Here is a 17,836-nt window from a genome sequence, read left to right on the forward strand (position 1 = left end):
GAAGATATAGCCCCAAAATACATATTTTAGTTCCTGACATGGAAGGTTATGATGGCACCAGTGTTTCTGACAAGTTTAAAAGACACAAGGATAAAACAGTAGACAGCATTCCAGATTTCTCAGCAGGAAAATGTAAATCTCCTTAATTTTATTCCTACTGAGCTGTGGCAACTGAGGTCTTGTATTTAAATGTGAATTATTAAATAGACAGCATGATGATGATAGGAGCAGGCTATGTGTTATATGTATCAACAAGTTCCCGTAAGCCAAATACCTTGTCAAAAATTCATATTCCCATCTATGCATTTGTGATAAAGGGAAATTATTTTAAGAGTATTACGCCTTTTATTCTTAAAAGCCTACTAAGGATATTAGATTAGGGAATGTAGTGAGATTTGCCAAGTAAATTGATAGGTGAAACCTTCTAGCTTTAAGCCTCTAGAACCTAAACTTATCACAGTGTTGAAGAAAACAGTCTCAACTAAAAAAACTCAGCAAAGTGTATACAGGTTGTAGTAATGTAGAAAGTTCAGATATTGTATGATATCTTTATCATGGTTTATCATTTACTTTAGACAAATGTTCTTGAAATGTATTTAACAGACAGCTCAATTCATTACCAATTGTGAAAAATTTTGAAAGTGAAAGGTTTGGGGGTTTTTTTGGTTTGTTTTTTTTTTTTTAATATATATATGTGTTGTTACTGTAAAAAAAAAAAAAGACAGCTGGCAATCTCAAGCTGAGTTATTATATCTGAGATAAATCTCATCTCTTAGAATCTCTTAGTGTTTGGTGGTGACTATAGGATTTGGAACTCTTGCAATCCAGATTAGAAATAGCAGCAAGGTATGAAACAATAGTAAAGAATGATGATTGCTCTCTGCTGATTTTATACACCTTTATAAAATATAAGGAGGTGACTGTTACATATATACATACACTGCTGCATGGACTTAGTAAGCTCGATACAAGTGAATAGTCACCAACTTTAATCAGCTGGACTGTAGACTTGCATAGTGAAGCTTGAATCAGTTTATAGAATCATGGCCTAAATATGAAATTTAAACATAGTCCACTTGCCATTTAAGTATAGATACCCCTGCAGGAGAATGTAGTGAATTTAGCAAGAATGTGATTACTAAATCACAGCTTTTTGAAGAGGAAATAAGGATCTGTTTTTCTAAATATAAAGCAAGAATCTTAATAGAATGATCCAATTTGAGCATTTGTCAGACCTTTCCAGTAAGTGCCATTAGATATTTAAGGACCCAAACAGACATTATTTTGTTTTATTCAAACAACTGCATCTCTAGAAGGGCTTTGCCTGTACTGGTGTGCTTAAGAACTGATTTCTTAGACTCAAAAGCATGTAATCTCCCCGCGTATTACCTACATTTCTTATCGCCATTTTCTTCCTACAGAATTTTCTAGCAAAGTAGTTCATGATCTTCTCTAGTTGATGCGACTGGAAAAATTAGTATTGTGAGAATGAACTTCTGCAGACAATACAGCTTTTTAAAAGCAGGACTGTGTATATTCTTTGTTCTGGGAGGGACTCAGCCCTGCTCTGTCCAGAGCCTAAAAAGAGAGAGTCCAAACTGCCATAGCCTATTCAGCTAAAAGCCACGTGATCTTATTAGCACCTGAACCCAGACTTCCAAGCATTACAAAAAGGAAGCTCAAGATACAGGGATGGTAAACATAGTCTCACAGCTTTTGGTTGATTTTATACTCAATCTGATTAAATGCACATCAACCCAGAATATGCTGTTTACATGCAGGCAGAGTCTGAAGGACACGATTTTATAATTGCAAAACAAAATTCAAATATTTTTTGCATACTTGAGAATTGTTTTATACATCTTGTCTTTAGAAAACTCAGTGATGATAATGTCAGACACAGGCACCACTTACGCAAACTCTTCTGATTTACTGCAGTCATAGGACTAAAGTTGGGAAACAGCACTGTCAACTTCCTAAGCTAATATGACTGTAGAACTGGTATATGATGCCAAGTTATGGGCTGAGGACTGATTGTTCACTTGAGAATAGCTTCTGGCTAGAATCCTGAGCTTGTCTCTCCCTAAAACTGGTCTATTATTCAAATGAAGAATCAAATAAAAGTATTGGTTTTGTTTAATCTTTTTCCATTAGTATTTTGGATAAAAATTATTAATATTTCAAGATAATCCTTTCAGTAAAATGTTGAGTGACTCCCATTTGTTAATGTGAACTGTTACAAATGTCCAAAATATGTAAAGAACTTCTTAGGGGAAGGCGGCAATAATATCTTTTATCTAACTCAGTAGGCCAAATTCAGCTGTGACTATGGTCATATGATTGGCTGGACTGGATCACATGAAACAAGTTGCTGCAGAGTTTGACTCTATATATGCTAAATGCTGTCAAAAAAGATCATACCAGGATGTGAAACTAAGGTTGGAGTATCTTGGTCTGTCTTCTATTTTCTCTTAATTTATCCAGAAAAAGCATTATTTATTTTACAAATTAAAAATGAAATTCATAGAATCACAGAATGGTTTGGGTTGGAAGGGACCTTAAAGACCATCTAGGTCCAACCCCCCTGCCCTGGGCAGGGACACCTTCCACTAGACCAGGTTGCTCAAAGCCCCGCCCAACCTGGCCTTGAACGCTGCCAGGGAGGGGCAGCCACAACCTCTCTGGGCAACCTGTCCCAGTGTCTCACCACCCTCACAGTGAAGAATTTCTTCCTTATATCTAACCTAAGTCTACCCTCTTTCAGTTTAAAACCATTACCCCTCATCCTATCACTAGACTCCCTGATAAAGAGTCCCTCCCCATCTCTCCTGTATCCCCTTTAAGTACTGGAAGGCTGCTGTAAGGTCTCCCCAGAGCCTTCTCTTCTCCAGGCTGAACAACCCCAATTCTCTCAGCCTGTCCTCATAGGAGAGGTGCTCCAGTTCCAACAGGTCCATGTCCTTCTTATGTTGGGGGCCCCAGAGCTGGACACAGAACTCCAAGTGGGGTCTCACGGGAGAGGAGTAGAGGGGGAGAATCACCTCCCTCGACCTGCTGGCCACACTTCTTTTTATGCAGTCCAGGATATGATTGGCTTTCTGGGCTGCGAGTGCACATTGTCGACTCATGTCCAGCTTTTCATCCACAAGTATCTATATTAGGTTTCCAATGAAGCTTACTGTTTCAGTTGGCAGCCAAAGCGATGGTTCCCGTGAATGAGAGTCTTCCATGCAGTTCAAATGAAATGGAGTTCATCCAATATTGCGTTATTAAGTTGAAGGTTTTATTCTTGAGAGAGCTGGAAACAGAACTCCTGTTGAAAATCGATTGAAGTAGGGTAGTTAACTCCCTAAGACATTGTGAATGTCATTAATTTGTCTTGTAGAAGATGAGGCAATTTGTTTGCTACTTTTCTATTTCCCTTCAAGCCTCTTTGTTTGCTGGTTCTGCCATCATAATGGGTATGAGTAGATTTCTTGAGGATTGCTTTTGCTGAGCTTTTTGGAGTTTTAAATTTGTTTTGACTTAAGATCTAGTAGCAAGTCTTGTTTTTAATTTGCAGTGCAAGTTGATTGCATAATTGTGAAGCTGTTTGACATGTGTGATACAATTTGATTTGCATTCCTGCCAGTTTTCAACTGTAAGAAACAAAATCTGTTACTAACAATTTTAGCGGGAGTCACTGGAGGGTTCTTACAGTTTGTTTTCCGTTTCCCAGAGATTGAAAGATGACACTCTTATAAAACTATTTGAACACTTCACATTATTCTTTAGCTGAGCTGTGTATGTTGATGTAAGTGGCTTTGTGAAGAGTGAAAAAATATATATTATATATATTTATATTTTATTTATCTAAAATGCAGTATAGAATGGAAGAAACAATATGATGCTGACAGAAACAAGCATTTAAAAAAAAAAAGTAATTGAATTATAGCAAATAGCCATTAGGATGTCTTGTGGAAAAGCATAGACTTCATTGAGACCCGGTTAGAAAGCTTCAAACCTGACATACTGGTACAGAGGTGCTCTTCTCCTGGAAGGATACATACATAGAGTTGGCAAAGTGTTTGTCCCGTGACCAACAGATCCTGGAAATCTGTGGAGGAGACATAGTCTTGCCTATGCAGACTACAGCTATTTTCAGGCTGGCCTGTGCATGTTACACCACTGGAGTTTTTCTGATAATGTGGCTCTGATTGTCACTGATTGATTTATTTTTTTTCATTGTGCAGTAGTGGGGAGACTTGAAATAGCATTAATTCCTGAGTAGATTTTCTCTGGAAAAGCCACACAATAAGCAGGTGATACTATTGTAGAGAGCAGAGTAAAAGGAAACTGAACTGTGAGAAGCATATAATCAGACAGCAATACAGGTAAAGTAGTTAAAAAGTATTGAGATTATACAATAATAGAAATGACAACACAGGTGTGATTTCCATGAGTTCAAACTAAGTCTAATAAACTATGCAGTGGAAGTGAAATAACTGGCCAGAGACTAAAAAAGTAATTCTGAAGATGCAAGATCTTTGTGGTGCCTGGAGAGCAGCTGATTTAGAACCAAGGAGGGTTGTTTCAAATTATGTGTCTTCTTTAAGCTGTTACCAAAATGTGTGACCATTACTTGCTCTAAGTACTTATACAGAATTGCTATAAATTTATATAAAATATATGACTGTAAAAGACTACTTTGGTCATTCTCTGTGGCTCCCCACAATTGCAGGCAACTGTGAAATAACACCTACTCCATTTCAGCCTACAGAATATACCACGAACCACAAAAAAATTTTTTCAATACCCTATAAAAAAAATAGAGGCTATGTAGTACAGGAGACCAAAGTGCATGAAAACTACAGTGTGCCATAAGACAAAACCAGGAGAGGTTGAGGATACCACCAGTACTTCAGCTGCCTGCAGATCCTAACTCCACCGCAAATCATTGTTTTGAAACCAAGCACACGGGCAAATGGAGGCACATAAGCCTCTTGATTGCACATCTTGTATAATTCCTGCTGTTGTGTTGCTCCCTGTGAGCAATCTCTGATGGTTCAAAGGCAAACCCCTCTTCACCATGTCACCAAAAATCAATTACATATGAAGAAAAGGCAAAAAAAATTGTTGTGGCGCAATGCAAGGCTGTATACCATAATGAAGAATTTTTGCCTTTGAAGCCAAAATAATGTCAATGAGATCATTTTCACATGAAGAATCAGCTTGGCTACGTGTCAGCTTATACTGTACCTTTACTGTTCTTAAAAAAAAATAAAACCAGAAAGCAACAGCTGATCACAGTTTGCACAGTTGGACATTAGAGTAACTGAATAGAGAATTTGGTCACTAATATTTTAGAATTTTGTCCCTCTGGAGATGTTTGTGTCTGATGCATACAATCATGCCTATTAAAACTATACTTCAAAAGAAAAATACGAAATAGTGACAAAATAATCAAGGCAACACAAGGAAAATACTTTTTAAAAATATGCCCGTTGAACATAGATCTATAGCTGCTTTCAGCTGAATAGTTTGAATTCTGCTGTGATAGATTGGTATTTTTAAATTTGCAATATCCCTAGAAGACTGTAACCACAGTTCTTAAATCTGTTATTCACAGGGGAGGTATGTCAAGCTGGTCACAAGATCTTCCCTCAGTATGTTTAATGGTCAACTAATAATATGCTCAAAATGAGGTATTTTTTCACTTCAACTTCTGCATACAAGTGGCTAAATTGTCTCCTTCATGCTAGTGACAATTTCTAGTCAATTTTATTTCACAGCTGTGATTTTTTTTTTTTTTCCTTTGCAGTGGCAATCTCCCTTTCCCACTGCTATGGCCTTGTTCCTTATTTTCTGTGTTTCTCTAGATGGGAAGAGATAGTGTGTACTATGGCTGATCAGTATTGTAGTGTGCCAGTGAAATGTTTAACAATACAGATCTGCTCATCTTTCCCTTGGTAGAGTAACTAATTTGATTCCCTCTCCTTTACTAGCAGCCAAATATTATAAAACCTGTAGGAACTTACTTTACAATTTCTCTTTTTAAAATTTGCTTGAAATTAGTTCAACAAAGTTGGAACACTTTGTGACACAATTTTACCTTACTCTTGAAATGTATCTTGAGTGCATTTGTCTTGTTTACTTGTCAATGGTGTAATAATACAGATGCTAGCATTTTGCAACCTGCTTTGCTACTTTACTTTAGACTATAAAAGAAGAGTAAGCATAAAGAAAGAAATGCTATATATATCCCGGAAGTGCTATTACATGCCAATATACAGCATCTTCTACAGAGCTCAGTAGGGGTGAAGAAAAGCCCTCAGAGTAGAAACTCAAAACCTCATTGCCGATCATTTTCACGAATAAGAGATGGGGATAAGAATAGCCTAATTCCTATCATTTTCTGTCAAATCAAAGACAGTCTTCACACCGAGCATAGCACTATTGCTTATACAATAAACAATGTTACTACTCTTTGCCTAAAATGCAAAGAAATATGACATACAATCCCAAGATAATGGCAAAGACAGTGATGATGACAGTAAGAGTTAAGTTTGCTTGCTGCTAGTAAATTGTTCATATATATGGGAAAGTACACAAGATGCAGCAAGGAGAATTCCAACTGGACCTAAGGAAAAAAATCCACAATGAGGATTGCCAAGGGTTGAGGCAGGTTGCCCAGAGAGGCTGTAGAATTGCCATCCTTGAATATATTCAAACTTTATTTGGATAAAGCCCTGAGCAATCTGATTTAACTTTAACATTAGACCTGCTTTGAACAGGGGCATTGGACCAGATGGTGTCCAAAGGTCTCTCCAACTTAATTAGTGTATGGTTCTAGTCTAGATACTGTTTTAGTGGATAGGGAATTTAACACTGGAAATAAAAGATCCAAAAGTAGTTATATTTGGTCTGTTTTTCATACCTGAGTAAATATGCAGTAATTTCAAGTAAGTTGTCAGCAGTTTGAGGGAGGGTGATCTTCCTCTCTATTCAGCACTGATGAGGTGACATCTGGAGTGCTGTGTTCAGTTCTGGCTTCTCAGTACAAGAAGGATATGAAGCGAGTCCAGCACAGGGCCACAAAGATGATTAAGGGACTGGAGCATCATTCATAGGAGAGGCTGAGAGTGCGGGGACTGCTCAGCTGGGAGAAAAGGCGGCTCAGGGAGATCTTATCAGCATGTATAAATACTTGATGTGAGGGAATGAAGATGAGGACATCACACTGTTCTCAGTAGTGCCCACTGACAGGACAAGAGGCAATGGGCACAAATTGAAACACATGAAATCCCATCTGATCACAAGAAAACATTTTTTTACTATGAGGGTAGTCAAAACTGGAACAGATTGCCCAGAGAGATGGTGCAGTCCCCATCTGTGGAGATACTCAAAACCCAACTGCACACAGTCCTAGACAGCCTACTCTAGCTGACCCTGCTTGAGCACAGGGGTTGGACTAGATGATCTCAGGAAGTCTCTTCCGACCTAAGCAATTCTATGAAGCTTTCAAGATTTTGAAAGCCATAAAATGCCATTTCCATCAAATGTCTAGAGACTCAGTGTTCAGTGAAGGTGAATGCTGTGGCTTCCTTCTAAATATCATTCAGATTGCTCCACAATATCTATTAAGAAAAATAACTCTGTTTTTAATGTGCTTGAATAGAATCCATTATTGTGTAAACATAAGACTAGCTGATAAAATTGTTTAGAAAAAAATTTTTTTTCCGATAGGGCACTGGTTAAACTGTACTTTGAAATCTGACTTAGAATCCAGTTTATTTTTAAAATTAATCTTACCAGATGCAGTCATTTTGAAACAGCCAGGAGAGTATCAGCAATGGCTTGTTTTAAATGCATAATATATAAGTTTAATAACGTATCATGCTTAAGTCTACATTCAAGCAGGGCCATTCTCACGCTCATTCTGAAAAATACCAACTTCTGCTAAACTAACAGAACCTGACTACTAATTAAAATATTCCCATGAGATATATATAGTCTATGGTTGTCTACTTTCTCTGTTAAGAGTTTAGTGTTCTGTAACCTTTGACTTGGCAATGTGTGCTTTATGGTATAATAATACAAACAATGGTTAACAATAGAAGGCCAAAACCATCAAAACACAACTTTTTGTTAAACTATACCACATGCTGCTTTGAAAGGTTTTTAGCTTTATAAACTTTTATTCATACTGTGGAGAAATAATCATACAAGATGAACATTTTATCAGGAAAAATCATGCACATTCTGTTGACTGTGTCAGGGTTATCATGCCTTCACCACTGTGCTGTAACTTTAATTGTAAGAGTTTTTAATGCACCTGACTCAGCCTGGCAACTGAAATGATGTAAATGGAGATCTACTGGAGGGTAAATATTCCAGGAGTGGGAATGGATGGCAGGAGCAGGCCTAAGTTATTAAAGCCTTCTGCTGTTGCAGCACATACCCAAGGATGAAAGGGAGACTGCACTGGAGGGCCAGTGCAAAATGAGTATTTATTTCACATGCAGAATGTAAAAGTAAAGACCTGGCACAGTCACAGGTAATGTGATGGTATTGCAGCTAATATAGGAAACGCCTCCTTATATTTTTGTTACTATTGTTAAAAGGAGTGTAGAAGAAATTTTCTAGAAATAGTGCCATTGAAAAATACCATCAAGGCAGCTTTAGTTTTATGGATAATTTCCTGGTAAGATTTCCGTGAACAGGGGAGCATAAAGCAGATGCATTGACCCACGGACAGTTTTCACGCGTGCTTGATCGTGACTAGTTGGTCCCGGTTAGAGGGAAGCACATGGATAACATCTATAACTGCTTACAGGATTTGGGCCTAACTTAGTCCCGTGGTTTAGTATTTCCTCCTGAGGGGTGGAAGAGTGGGTTTAAGTTTCACCCTTCCACGGGCAGAAGCCGAAGCTCTTTTTAAGAAACGGCGGAAGGGCCGAAGCGGGGCGAGGGGGGTGCGGCTGGGAGCGGGCTAGGGCCGTGGGCTGCGCTGCGGCCGCTCCTGCGCGTACCTGTGGCGGGCAGCGCCCCGGCTCCGCTCTGCTCCGCTCCCGCCTGGCCGCCACCTCACCCTCCCGGCCGCCCGCCCCCAAGCCCCTCCGCCCAGCCCGGGCGGCTCCCGCCGGCTCCCGCCCCGGAGCGGCGCTGCGGGCCGTGGCGCAGCAGGGCTCGGCCGGGGAGCAGCGCCTGCGCGCCCGTCCCGCCCGCCCGGGGACCGGCCGCGGCAGCCTGGCGGGGAGGGAGGGCGGGCTCGGCGGGGGTGGGAGGCGCACGCCGTTTCCCTTTCTCTTTCGCTGGGCGGCCGCCCGCCCGCCCGAGGCCGCTGGGCTGCGCCAGGTACGGCGGGGGCCGGGGCGGGAGGCGCCGCAGGTGGGGGGGAGGGGGGGAGGGACGGGACCGGAGTCGGGCGAGCAGCGGGGAGAGCCTGCTCGCCTCTCCTGCCAGTCTCTCCTGCCAGTCTCTCCTGCCGGCGGGCCCCCGCGGGGCTGGGGCGGTGGGGAGGGCTCTTCCCCGCGGGGGCCCTCCGAGGCCTGCGGGCCCCGGTGGGGGCGGGCAGCGGGGCGACCTGCGCCGCTGGCGGCCGGAGCCTGGCGGGGGCAGGGGCAGGGGCGCTGCCTCGGACCGCGGCTGCCGGGCGCTGAGCTGCGGTTATGTAAATAATAACCCGGGTGCCCCTGCCAAGTTCATGGCGACACTTGTCCTCTGGGGCATCGTCACCGTGCTCCAGGTGTACACACCTCTCTCTTTCCACGTGTGTTACAGGTAGGAAAATGACTCGCCTGGCACAGGAGCGGGAGTTACGAGCCACGTCCCTGTGAGACCTTCGGAGTTAAGAGCAAATGCCTGGAGAAGTCCAGCTGCACAGAGCAGCGCCGCAGCTGTCGTGAACCGCCGGCATCGACGCCTCTCAGACTTGCTCCTCTGGCCCCGAGCACTCTGCCAGCGTTTCCTACCCCACGAATGGCTACTCAGAGGAAGCACTTGGTGAAAGATTTCAATCCTCATATCACCTGCTACATCTGTAAAGGCTATCTCATCAAGCCAACTACAGTAACTGAGTGCCTCCATACCTGTAAGTAGTACTTTGCAAAATATTCCCTCCTTCATAAGTGATACTTCCTTGAAGTTTTTACGTGTTTTAATAACATCTCTGTTTACTTCTGAAGTGTTACATGAAATGCTACGCAGTTTCAGGTGGGGTTTCCTAGACACTGCTCTGCAGCCTGCGGCATCTTGAGGGCATGTCAGCTCTGCTTAACACCTTACATAGTTAAGATACTCCTCTTCTTTCCCCCAAGCTAGTGGTGATTGTGCTGGCTCTAGCACCAAACATGTATCACTGTGTCCTGGTTGATCAGAAGTAAGATCATTAGGTCAGGTGTGGTATTTTGATAATATAACTATGCTTTTGAAACTTAAGCCGAAGTATCTCCTGGCAATGTGTATGATGGACACACTAGTTTGGTCAGTACTGGCTCATATCTCTCTCTAATGTGTTCCATGGCACAATGCATAGAAATACTTGAAAGATGACAAAATATTTTTTAGGGAGTATATCTCTTTGAATGAAACTGACTCAGGAAAAATTATTCAGGTTGTCTTATGCTCCTAATACTTCTAAAACATAGGTGTGAATTAGATTAAACATATGAATGGTCTTATCCAGCTCTGTCATCTTACTTTCAGAAGCTAAATTACTTACATGCTTGGCTTTCTTACATTTATTCCTGAATATAAGATAGTTTGCGTGGACCTTCTTGAGAATTTGGTATCTTTCCAAATAAAATTTAAATTCTCTAAAAGAAGAGTAAGGGGAACTGTATGTTTTCTGGTAGATTTCCCATTTTGAAACCTTTAATAAATACCAGTTAAAAGCCTTGTCTTAGCATTTCCTGTCATTTCTGTGCAGTGTTGTTCTTGCAGTTGTTATTGTCTTCACTGTTAATTTTTACATTATGGTGTTATGTCTGTAGTATATCAAGCACATAGAGAATTAAAACATGTAATTCCTACATGTTATTCATAGTACAAAGATAATATTGTTTACCATTATAGTAGTATTATTTTTAGTTTAGTTTTTGAGAAAAAAATAATGTTGAACTGACTTTTTCCAAGTCTAATATCAGCTAAGGATTACAATGTGCTTTGTGGTATTATTCTGCTGGTTTGGGTTACTTGGTAAAGGAATTTAAGTTCAGGAGAAGAGAAGTTAAGCAGTGTCCTTATAAGAACTTGAAATAAAACAGGAGGGAGAGAGGCATATTAGCTACTATTAAATTATCTTTCCCTTTGAAGAAAATGGAAAAATTCCAACATCAGTTAATTTTTTTATGGCTGAAGTTTAATGAACAGTAGTAGCTTTTAAAAGGTTGGGGTGAGGGGGGGGAAAAGTTGCATCAGAAATCAGCTCAGAGTTAGGAAAAGAAAAAGTGTTTATTATGGTATTTTTCTGTTTAGACAATTTATTTGTTTATTTACTTTTGCTCCCATTACAAAACAATAATGGCAGAAGGAGCATGTTTTTTCTCAGCAGCATCTGTTTCTTTTGTTCACTTGTAGATTGTGAGCTCTTCACTGAGACAGCTCTGTTACTGCCTAGTCCCCGGACTCTAGTGTATGTGAATTTTACTGAGCTGCCATATAGTTGCACAGGTCTCCTCACAGAAAAGCTGCCACGTGTTTGGGTCATTAAGTAGAACTGCAGGAAAGACAGTGGTGTTTCTTTAAAGCAAAGTTTAATTCGCAAAATGTGAAGCTTACAGTGATGGAAAGGAAAATAAAAAACTTCAAGTAGTGTTATAGAAGTCTTATGGCTGTAGAGGAAAAGGTGATCTGTATGTGGCAAAATTCAGGAAGATACTCCGATAAATTATTTTACACTTTGGCTTTTAGAAAATGTTTAAACTTTTTTTTTTTTGAAGTACAGGTATGGTTCTTCGTCATAAAGGTGGTTAAATAGTTACCACAAAATAAAGATTTTAACTGTCCTTTGGTATTTGTCTTGTACTACTAATTGCCGTAATTCAAAACAGTGTTGCACAAATGATCAAAATGTGCAGATATTAGTGGTTTAAGAAGCAGCAGAAATTCATTAGATACTGGGGGTACAATGTATTACTCTGGACAGGATGAAAAGCATGTATTGACATAGATGTTCTCCAGTGGTCATGGAGGAACTAATGTGATCAGTTGTAACCAAATCAGCGGTTAATTCACATCTTCTGTGTTGCTGAAAAATGTTAAGTTGTAAAGTTCTGCTCTTAGAAATGTGTGCCTTTTTAATAAGAGATGTTTTTGATGGAGTTTTTAGAGATGTTGGATAAACTGGGAAGAATAAATGCGACTTGAGCATCAGCAGTACAAACTTTGCTGTCTGTTGGGAAGGAAATGCTTATGTTACTGCAAAATATCTAATTATTCTGCAAATTCAGTACTTTGTGTCTTTTTTTACTACTTGCAACAGAATGGTTTTGTCTTATGCACTGAGACCTTTTTTTTTCTAGTCTGTTACACAGTTGTCAAGGATGTTTAAGAACTACTGGTTGAAGCAGGCTAGATGTGAGCTAAAGGGTATGTCCCATCATCTGTTTCCTGAGACACTCCATTGTTTAGTAGAGTGTGCACTTACGAAACTGGGAAAATAAACTTTCCTCAGAAGCATCCTTTAGTGTCCTAAAAAAATATCAGACTGTTTACACAATCATAGAAATGTTGCTTGGAAGGGACACCTGGAGGTTGTCTAGGCCAACTTCATGCATGAGGCAGGTTAGTCGCCAGTGCTATACCACGTCAAGCCATGGTTCTGTGTAGTTGAATTGTGAATTTCCAAACATGGAGTCTCCACAGCCTTTCTCAATAACGATGGCCAGTGCTATGCCATTTACCTAGTGAAGAAAGTTTTTCTGAATGTCCTACCAAACAACAGCTTGTGACCATTGCTCCTTGTGATACTATTTGCCACTACTGAGAAGAGATGGGCTCTGTCAATCCTGTAACTGCTATTCAAATGATGTAGGCTGTTACTAGATCACCTACTAGCCTCAACCATGATTTGCTTTTGGTAAATCAATATTGCCTATTCCTGATTACGTTTTTGTCCCTCAGGTAGTTGGAAATTGATTCCAAGGGACATGACATGATCGGCCATCTTTCCCGGGAGCTAGGGGAGACTGTTTATCTATAGTTACCTGGGTCATCCTTCCTATCCTTCTTAAAGGTGGGCATAACACACTACCCTTTTCCAGTCATCAGGCATGTCCCATAATCACCATGATTATGGTAATAAGCTTTCAGCTTAGTGAATCCTACCTCACCTATAGATTTGAATACATCCAGCTTTTCTCAGTAGACCCTAACCTGCTGCTCCCTGGCTGCGGGTCATCCCTCTCCTTCCCAAATCATGCTAGTATGCATGGAGGTCTGGGATCAGGGTCTGTCTGTGAAGACCAAGGCAAAAAAGATATTGAGGACTTCAAACCTTTCTATATAATCTAGTCCTAAGTTGTTTCCCTCATGCATTAACAGACCCACAGTTTGTCTAAACTTGCTTCAGCTACTGACCTACTTGCAGAATCCCCTCATGTCCCTCATCAGTTTTAACTATGGCTGGGCTTTGGTCTTCCTAATTTTGTCCCTAAGTGCCAGAGCAATGATTTGGTATCCTTTTGTTTCCCATTCTTGTTTCCTCTTCCAATATGTTCTATACATTTTCTTAAAAAAAACCCAGTCAGTTCTCCTAAGTACCTTTCTTCCTAATGTTAGCCTCCTTGGGAAATCTGACTGGCAGTTGCTTGAACAAGCTGAAGTCCCATCTCCTGAAGTTCAGGATCCTAACTCCACTGTTTAACTTTGTATCTTTCCTCAAGATCCTGAACTCAGTCCATCCTGTGGTCACTGCAAGGCAAGCTGCCATCTGTGACTGTGTTAATCACCAGTTTTTCCCTGTTTATGAACAGCAGACCAAGTGGTGCATTACTCCTTGTTGGTCTCTCTAGTATTTGCTTTAAGAAATTGTCAACCAATGCAGTCTAGGAACTTTGAGAAATGTCCTTCCATGCAGCAAAATGACCTGAGATGTAATTTTCAATATCAAACCAATAATCTTGCGACCAGAGTGTGTTTCAGATTTTGCTAAAAACTTACACTGTCACCAGGAGATCCCAAAAGAACTTTACTGCAGCAAAATTTCGCACACTCAGACAAGCAAGCTGAGCTGCTTTCATACTTCTCCTACAGAAGCTTCATACAATGGCATGTAGTGTGTCTTAAAGGTTAGCAGATCTGTCTTATTTTGAAACAGAAGATTTCAACCCAAAAAGTCTTTCTTGATCACCACATACTGAAATTATCTCTGTTTTTTAACAGAAGGGGATCCAGTCCGACTGTGTCTGGTAATTGTAATGAACAGTGGAATAGTCTCACGTGTATAGTTTCTGAGAAAGGTGGTTAAATATATTAAAGTTTTCTGTCCTGTTTTTATGCAGACACTTTCCCTAAAAGAAGTGCTTTTAAAGCAGATTTAAGGTAGCTAATTAGATAGTTTATTAAATATACCAAACAACTTGTTACATCTCTGTTCCATCACTGAGATGGGTCGGCTGTTCCACTAGCTATGCTTATCCTGTGCCCCTCCTTTGCTCACTGAATGAGAGTGTTTGAGAGAGGAGATCCTTGGAAGAATTCAAAGGATGAGTTCTGACAAGGAATTCGTCCCACAATTAACTAATTAAACTTTCTCTTGTAGAATATTTTGTTTAAAAAAATTCAGTATGAAGTTTTATTTAGGCACCTTGTTAATCAGCATTTAAAAAACAACGTAGGAAGAGTCTTCATTGAACAATATGTGTGTAGATATGCATAAGATATATGTACTTTTTTTGTTTGCATGTGACATACAGCACAGTCCTGACACTTGTATCTGTATTTTTCAGCTGATTACAAAGATCTGAAAGAATGCATGAACCAGATATCTCTGTATTGGAAAACATAGCGTTGTGTAGTATGTTATGGTTGCCAGCCAATTAGCATATGTCACATGAGTACTTTTATCATCTGTAGTAAATCATCTTATGTGAGTTTAACTTTTATTGTGGCTCATCTGAAGTGTCATAATACAACCATGAAATTCAGGTCCTCATTTCACTGGCCTGTGTAGCACATATATCTAAACTCTGCAAACTGTACGTTTTGGTTAAGCTGTTTCCTTTTGCCTGTTTGCTGCCACACCATGACCTACAGTAAAGCAAGAGAAACCATGTCATTTTGTTAAGCTGTAGCAGAAGCGTTAAAGGTTTTTGGTTGGTTGGTTTGTTTTCCCCCTAAGGTGGTGAATTAAATACATCTGTAATTTAATTGTATGTAACGATTCCCTTTTTCTCTAACCTTTTCACCCAATACTTAGACTTCATCCTGTTCCCTGAAACTTCAAAGTGATAAGCTTTGAAAAATGTTCAGCATTTTATATTGAGAATAACAGGATGATTATACCTATCATATCTGAAAATACTGGTTGATGATCCTACTCCTACTAGGAGTATCACGTATCAGTTCATTATTCTTGAGTGCTAGAATCTGTGTGTATTTTTTACTTTTACATTGCTATCGGTAAATCATGTTTAGTTTTGACAGGCAAATCCTCATAGCAACATAGCTTTAAAGGAGAAAAAGCAAAAATTGTTTTAGATTACTACAGTATTGATTTACAATTTCAAGGGGTTTTTCATGGTATAAGATGACCTCATGATTTGAGCTGGCTGCACAAAGACTTGATCCAGACCTGTATGTTTGTTGGGGTAGGGAATACATCCATTTAGGACTGGCAAGGTTCTTGGTTACTTATGATGTTTTATCTGTATATATTCTACTTGAAGACCTCTCTTACACTGGAGATTAACCTCTTCATTAATCATTAGTCCTTTTCTTGGACCACACATGGCTTCCAAGGGTGCCATCTTCTCTCAAAAAAAGGTATAGAGAGAGCACATAAATATATTCAGACCAAGGAATTCAGTTCCTTTCCATGGATGGGTTTTTATTATAAATATTTCTTCAAGTTACATTATTGTGGATTTTAGCAGGCTTTATGTTTAGCAGTGGTTAGTATTTGGGAGGTTTTGGGGGGTCAATCATCTGACTTTAAATATCTATCCTGTGGCATAGAGTTCTTAAGAACAGTAATAATTTCAAATTTCTTCTAGATGTATCTGACCTATGGCTTTCGTTTACATCCTATTTGTCTTTAGTTTGGAAAACAAACAAAAAGCCTAGCAAAGCCAAGTTTAAAATATCCTTTACAAGACAAATGAATGAATCCTTTCAGTGTCATCTCATCACAGACTTCGAGAACTTCTCTGACATGAATGGAGCAGAAATCCTAAGAGCAAGTGAAGGGAATTAAATTCTCTTCAAAGAATTTCAGACAGAGCTTTCTTAAAACACAGGGAAATACTTTTTGAAGGAGGCTAGTACCAATTGCTTACTGAAAAAAGTAACTACTCTGATATTGATACGAAGTCACTGGTAATCCTTTTTAAGAATTTTTGTGTTAATCCTTTTAAAGTCTCCATTGCTAAAAATTTCCCAAATAGGAGAGGGATAGGGGTTAGACTTATCAGTTCCAAAATTAATATTGACCAATACCAATTACATTTATATTTTTTTTCCTCAATTTTTTAATTCTTTATCAATCATTTAAAATTGGTGTCAGGTTAGAAAGACTGACTCCAAAGAGATGCTGCTGTTTCTGGACAGGAGGCTTACAAAAAAACAATTAAAGACCAATCCCTTCCTTTATTATAGGAGTTAGCAGAAGAGGAACTCCATGCCACTTGCAGTTCTACATTGAAAAAGAGTTATCTCTAAGCTCAGTTTCTGTAAAGTTAAGTCAGAAAAGGTCTAGAGTAAACCAAACCCTTATGTTACTTACTTCAGCAACTTTCAGTGTTAGACTTCACACTTTCATCACTGTACTAGCTTCTCAGCCTTTTTTTCCCCATGCTCTTTAAATTGAGGTTCTCCAGCTAATGGAATTTCTAAGATAGTAGATGATTCTTAACATTGTGGTTCTCATAAGTATTGTCATCACTCGCCACTAATCTGTAGACTTTCTCCTGTCAGAAGTAGTGTATCATCTCCACCTTCAGTACAATGTAGACACCAGTATTATGAGATACCAGGTGCTGCAGCTGAAGAGCTCAATTGACAGTAGGATATTTCACATATTCCTTAAGAACCTTCAGCAGAATATGGTTATTTTCATTCACATTGAAGTCAAAGAAGTGCTTATTTTAGGACTCTTGTTTCATACTTTTACTATATCTGATATCAGATTTAATAGGTTAATCCTATTTAGTCTTTTGGTTTCCATCACACAGACTTAGTATCTCTACATTTATTTGCTTTGATGCTCTCTACTTCAGTAATATAGAAAAATCATGCCCCAAAAATGTCCGGATGAACAGGGAAGATACAATTTTCAACAATCTTAACTACTTCCATTCATGGCAATATCTCCTTTTCTAGACTATCTTCTTTCTGAAAATCTCTGTGTTGCTTAAATAAATTTAAATGCTGTTTAGCTGCTATGTCTGCATACGATCTTCTGTTTGAAGTATTTTTAATTTTTTACAGTGATGTCATAGTTTAAGCCCAGAGGGAAACTGAGCGCCACGCAGCCTCTCACTCACCCCTTTCCCCGCAGGAACGGGATGAGAAAATAAAGCAAAAGTATCAGGCATCGAGATAAGGACAGAGAGGGATGATTCACCCATTACAGTCATGGGCTAAAGACAGACTCATTAGGGGAAGAAAAAGAACATGAACTTAATTCAAACACTAA

General features: G+C 39.5%; 1 protein-coding gene across 6 annotated transcripts in view; it reads left to right on the plus strand.

Annotated features, from left to right (window-relative positions):
- The window catches only part of PCGF5 (polycomb group ring finger 5), a 73,372-nt gene that overhangs the window by 25,616 nt on the left and 29,920 nt on the right, over positions 1–17,836 (plus strand). For 5 of the 6 annotated variants that reach the window (XR_012629688.1, XR_012629689.1, XM_074874912.1 and 2 more), the window contains exons 1-2: positions 9,183–9,336; positions 9,763–10,072. Coding sequence is in view for 4 of the 6 variants with exons in the window: in XM_074874912.1 (XP_074731013.1) it covers positions 9,961–10,072 (112 nt within the window). In the remaining 2 variants the exon portion in view is untranslated. Of the gene's footprint in view, positions 1–9,182; positions 9,337–9,762; positions 10,073–17,836 lie in introns of those variants that run through there. The other variant, XM_074874913.1, reaches the window with a different exon arrangement.

The sequence above is a fragment of the Strix uralensis genome, chromosome 7 (assembly GCF_047716275.1).
Source record: "Strix uralensis isolate ZFMK-TIS-50842 chromosome 7, bStrUra1, whole genome shotgun sequence".
Lineage (NCBI taxonomy): Eukaryota > Metazoa > Chordata > Aves > Strigiformes > Strigidae > Strix > Strix uralensis.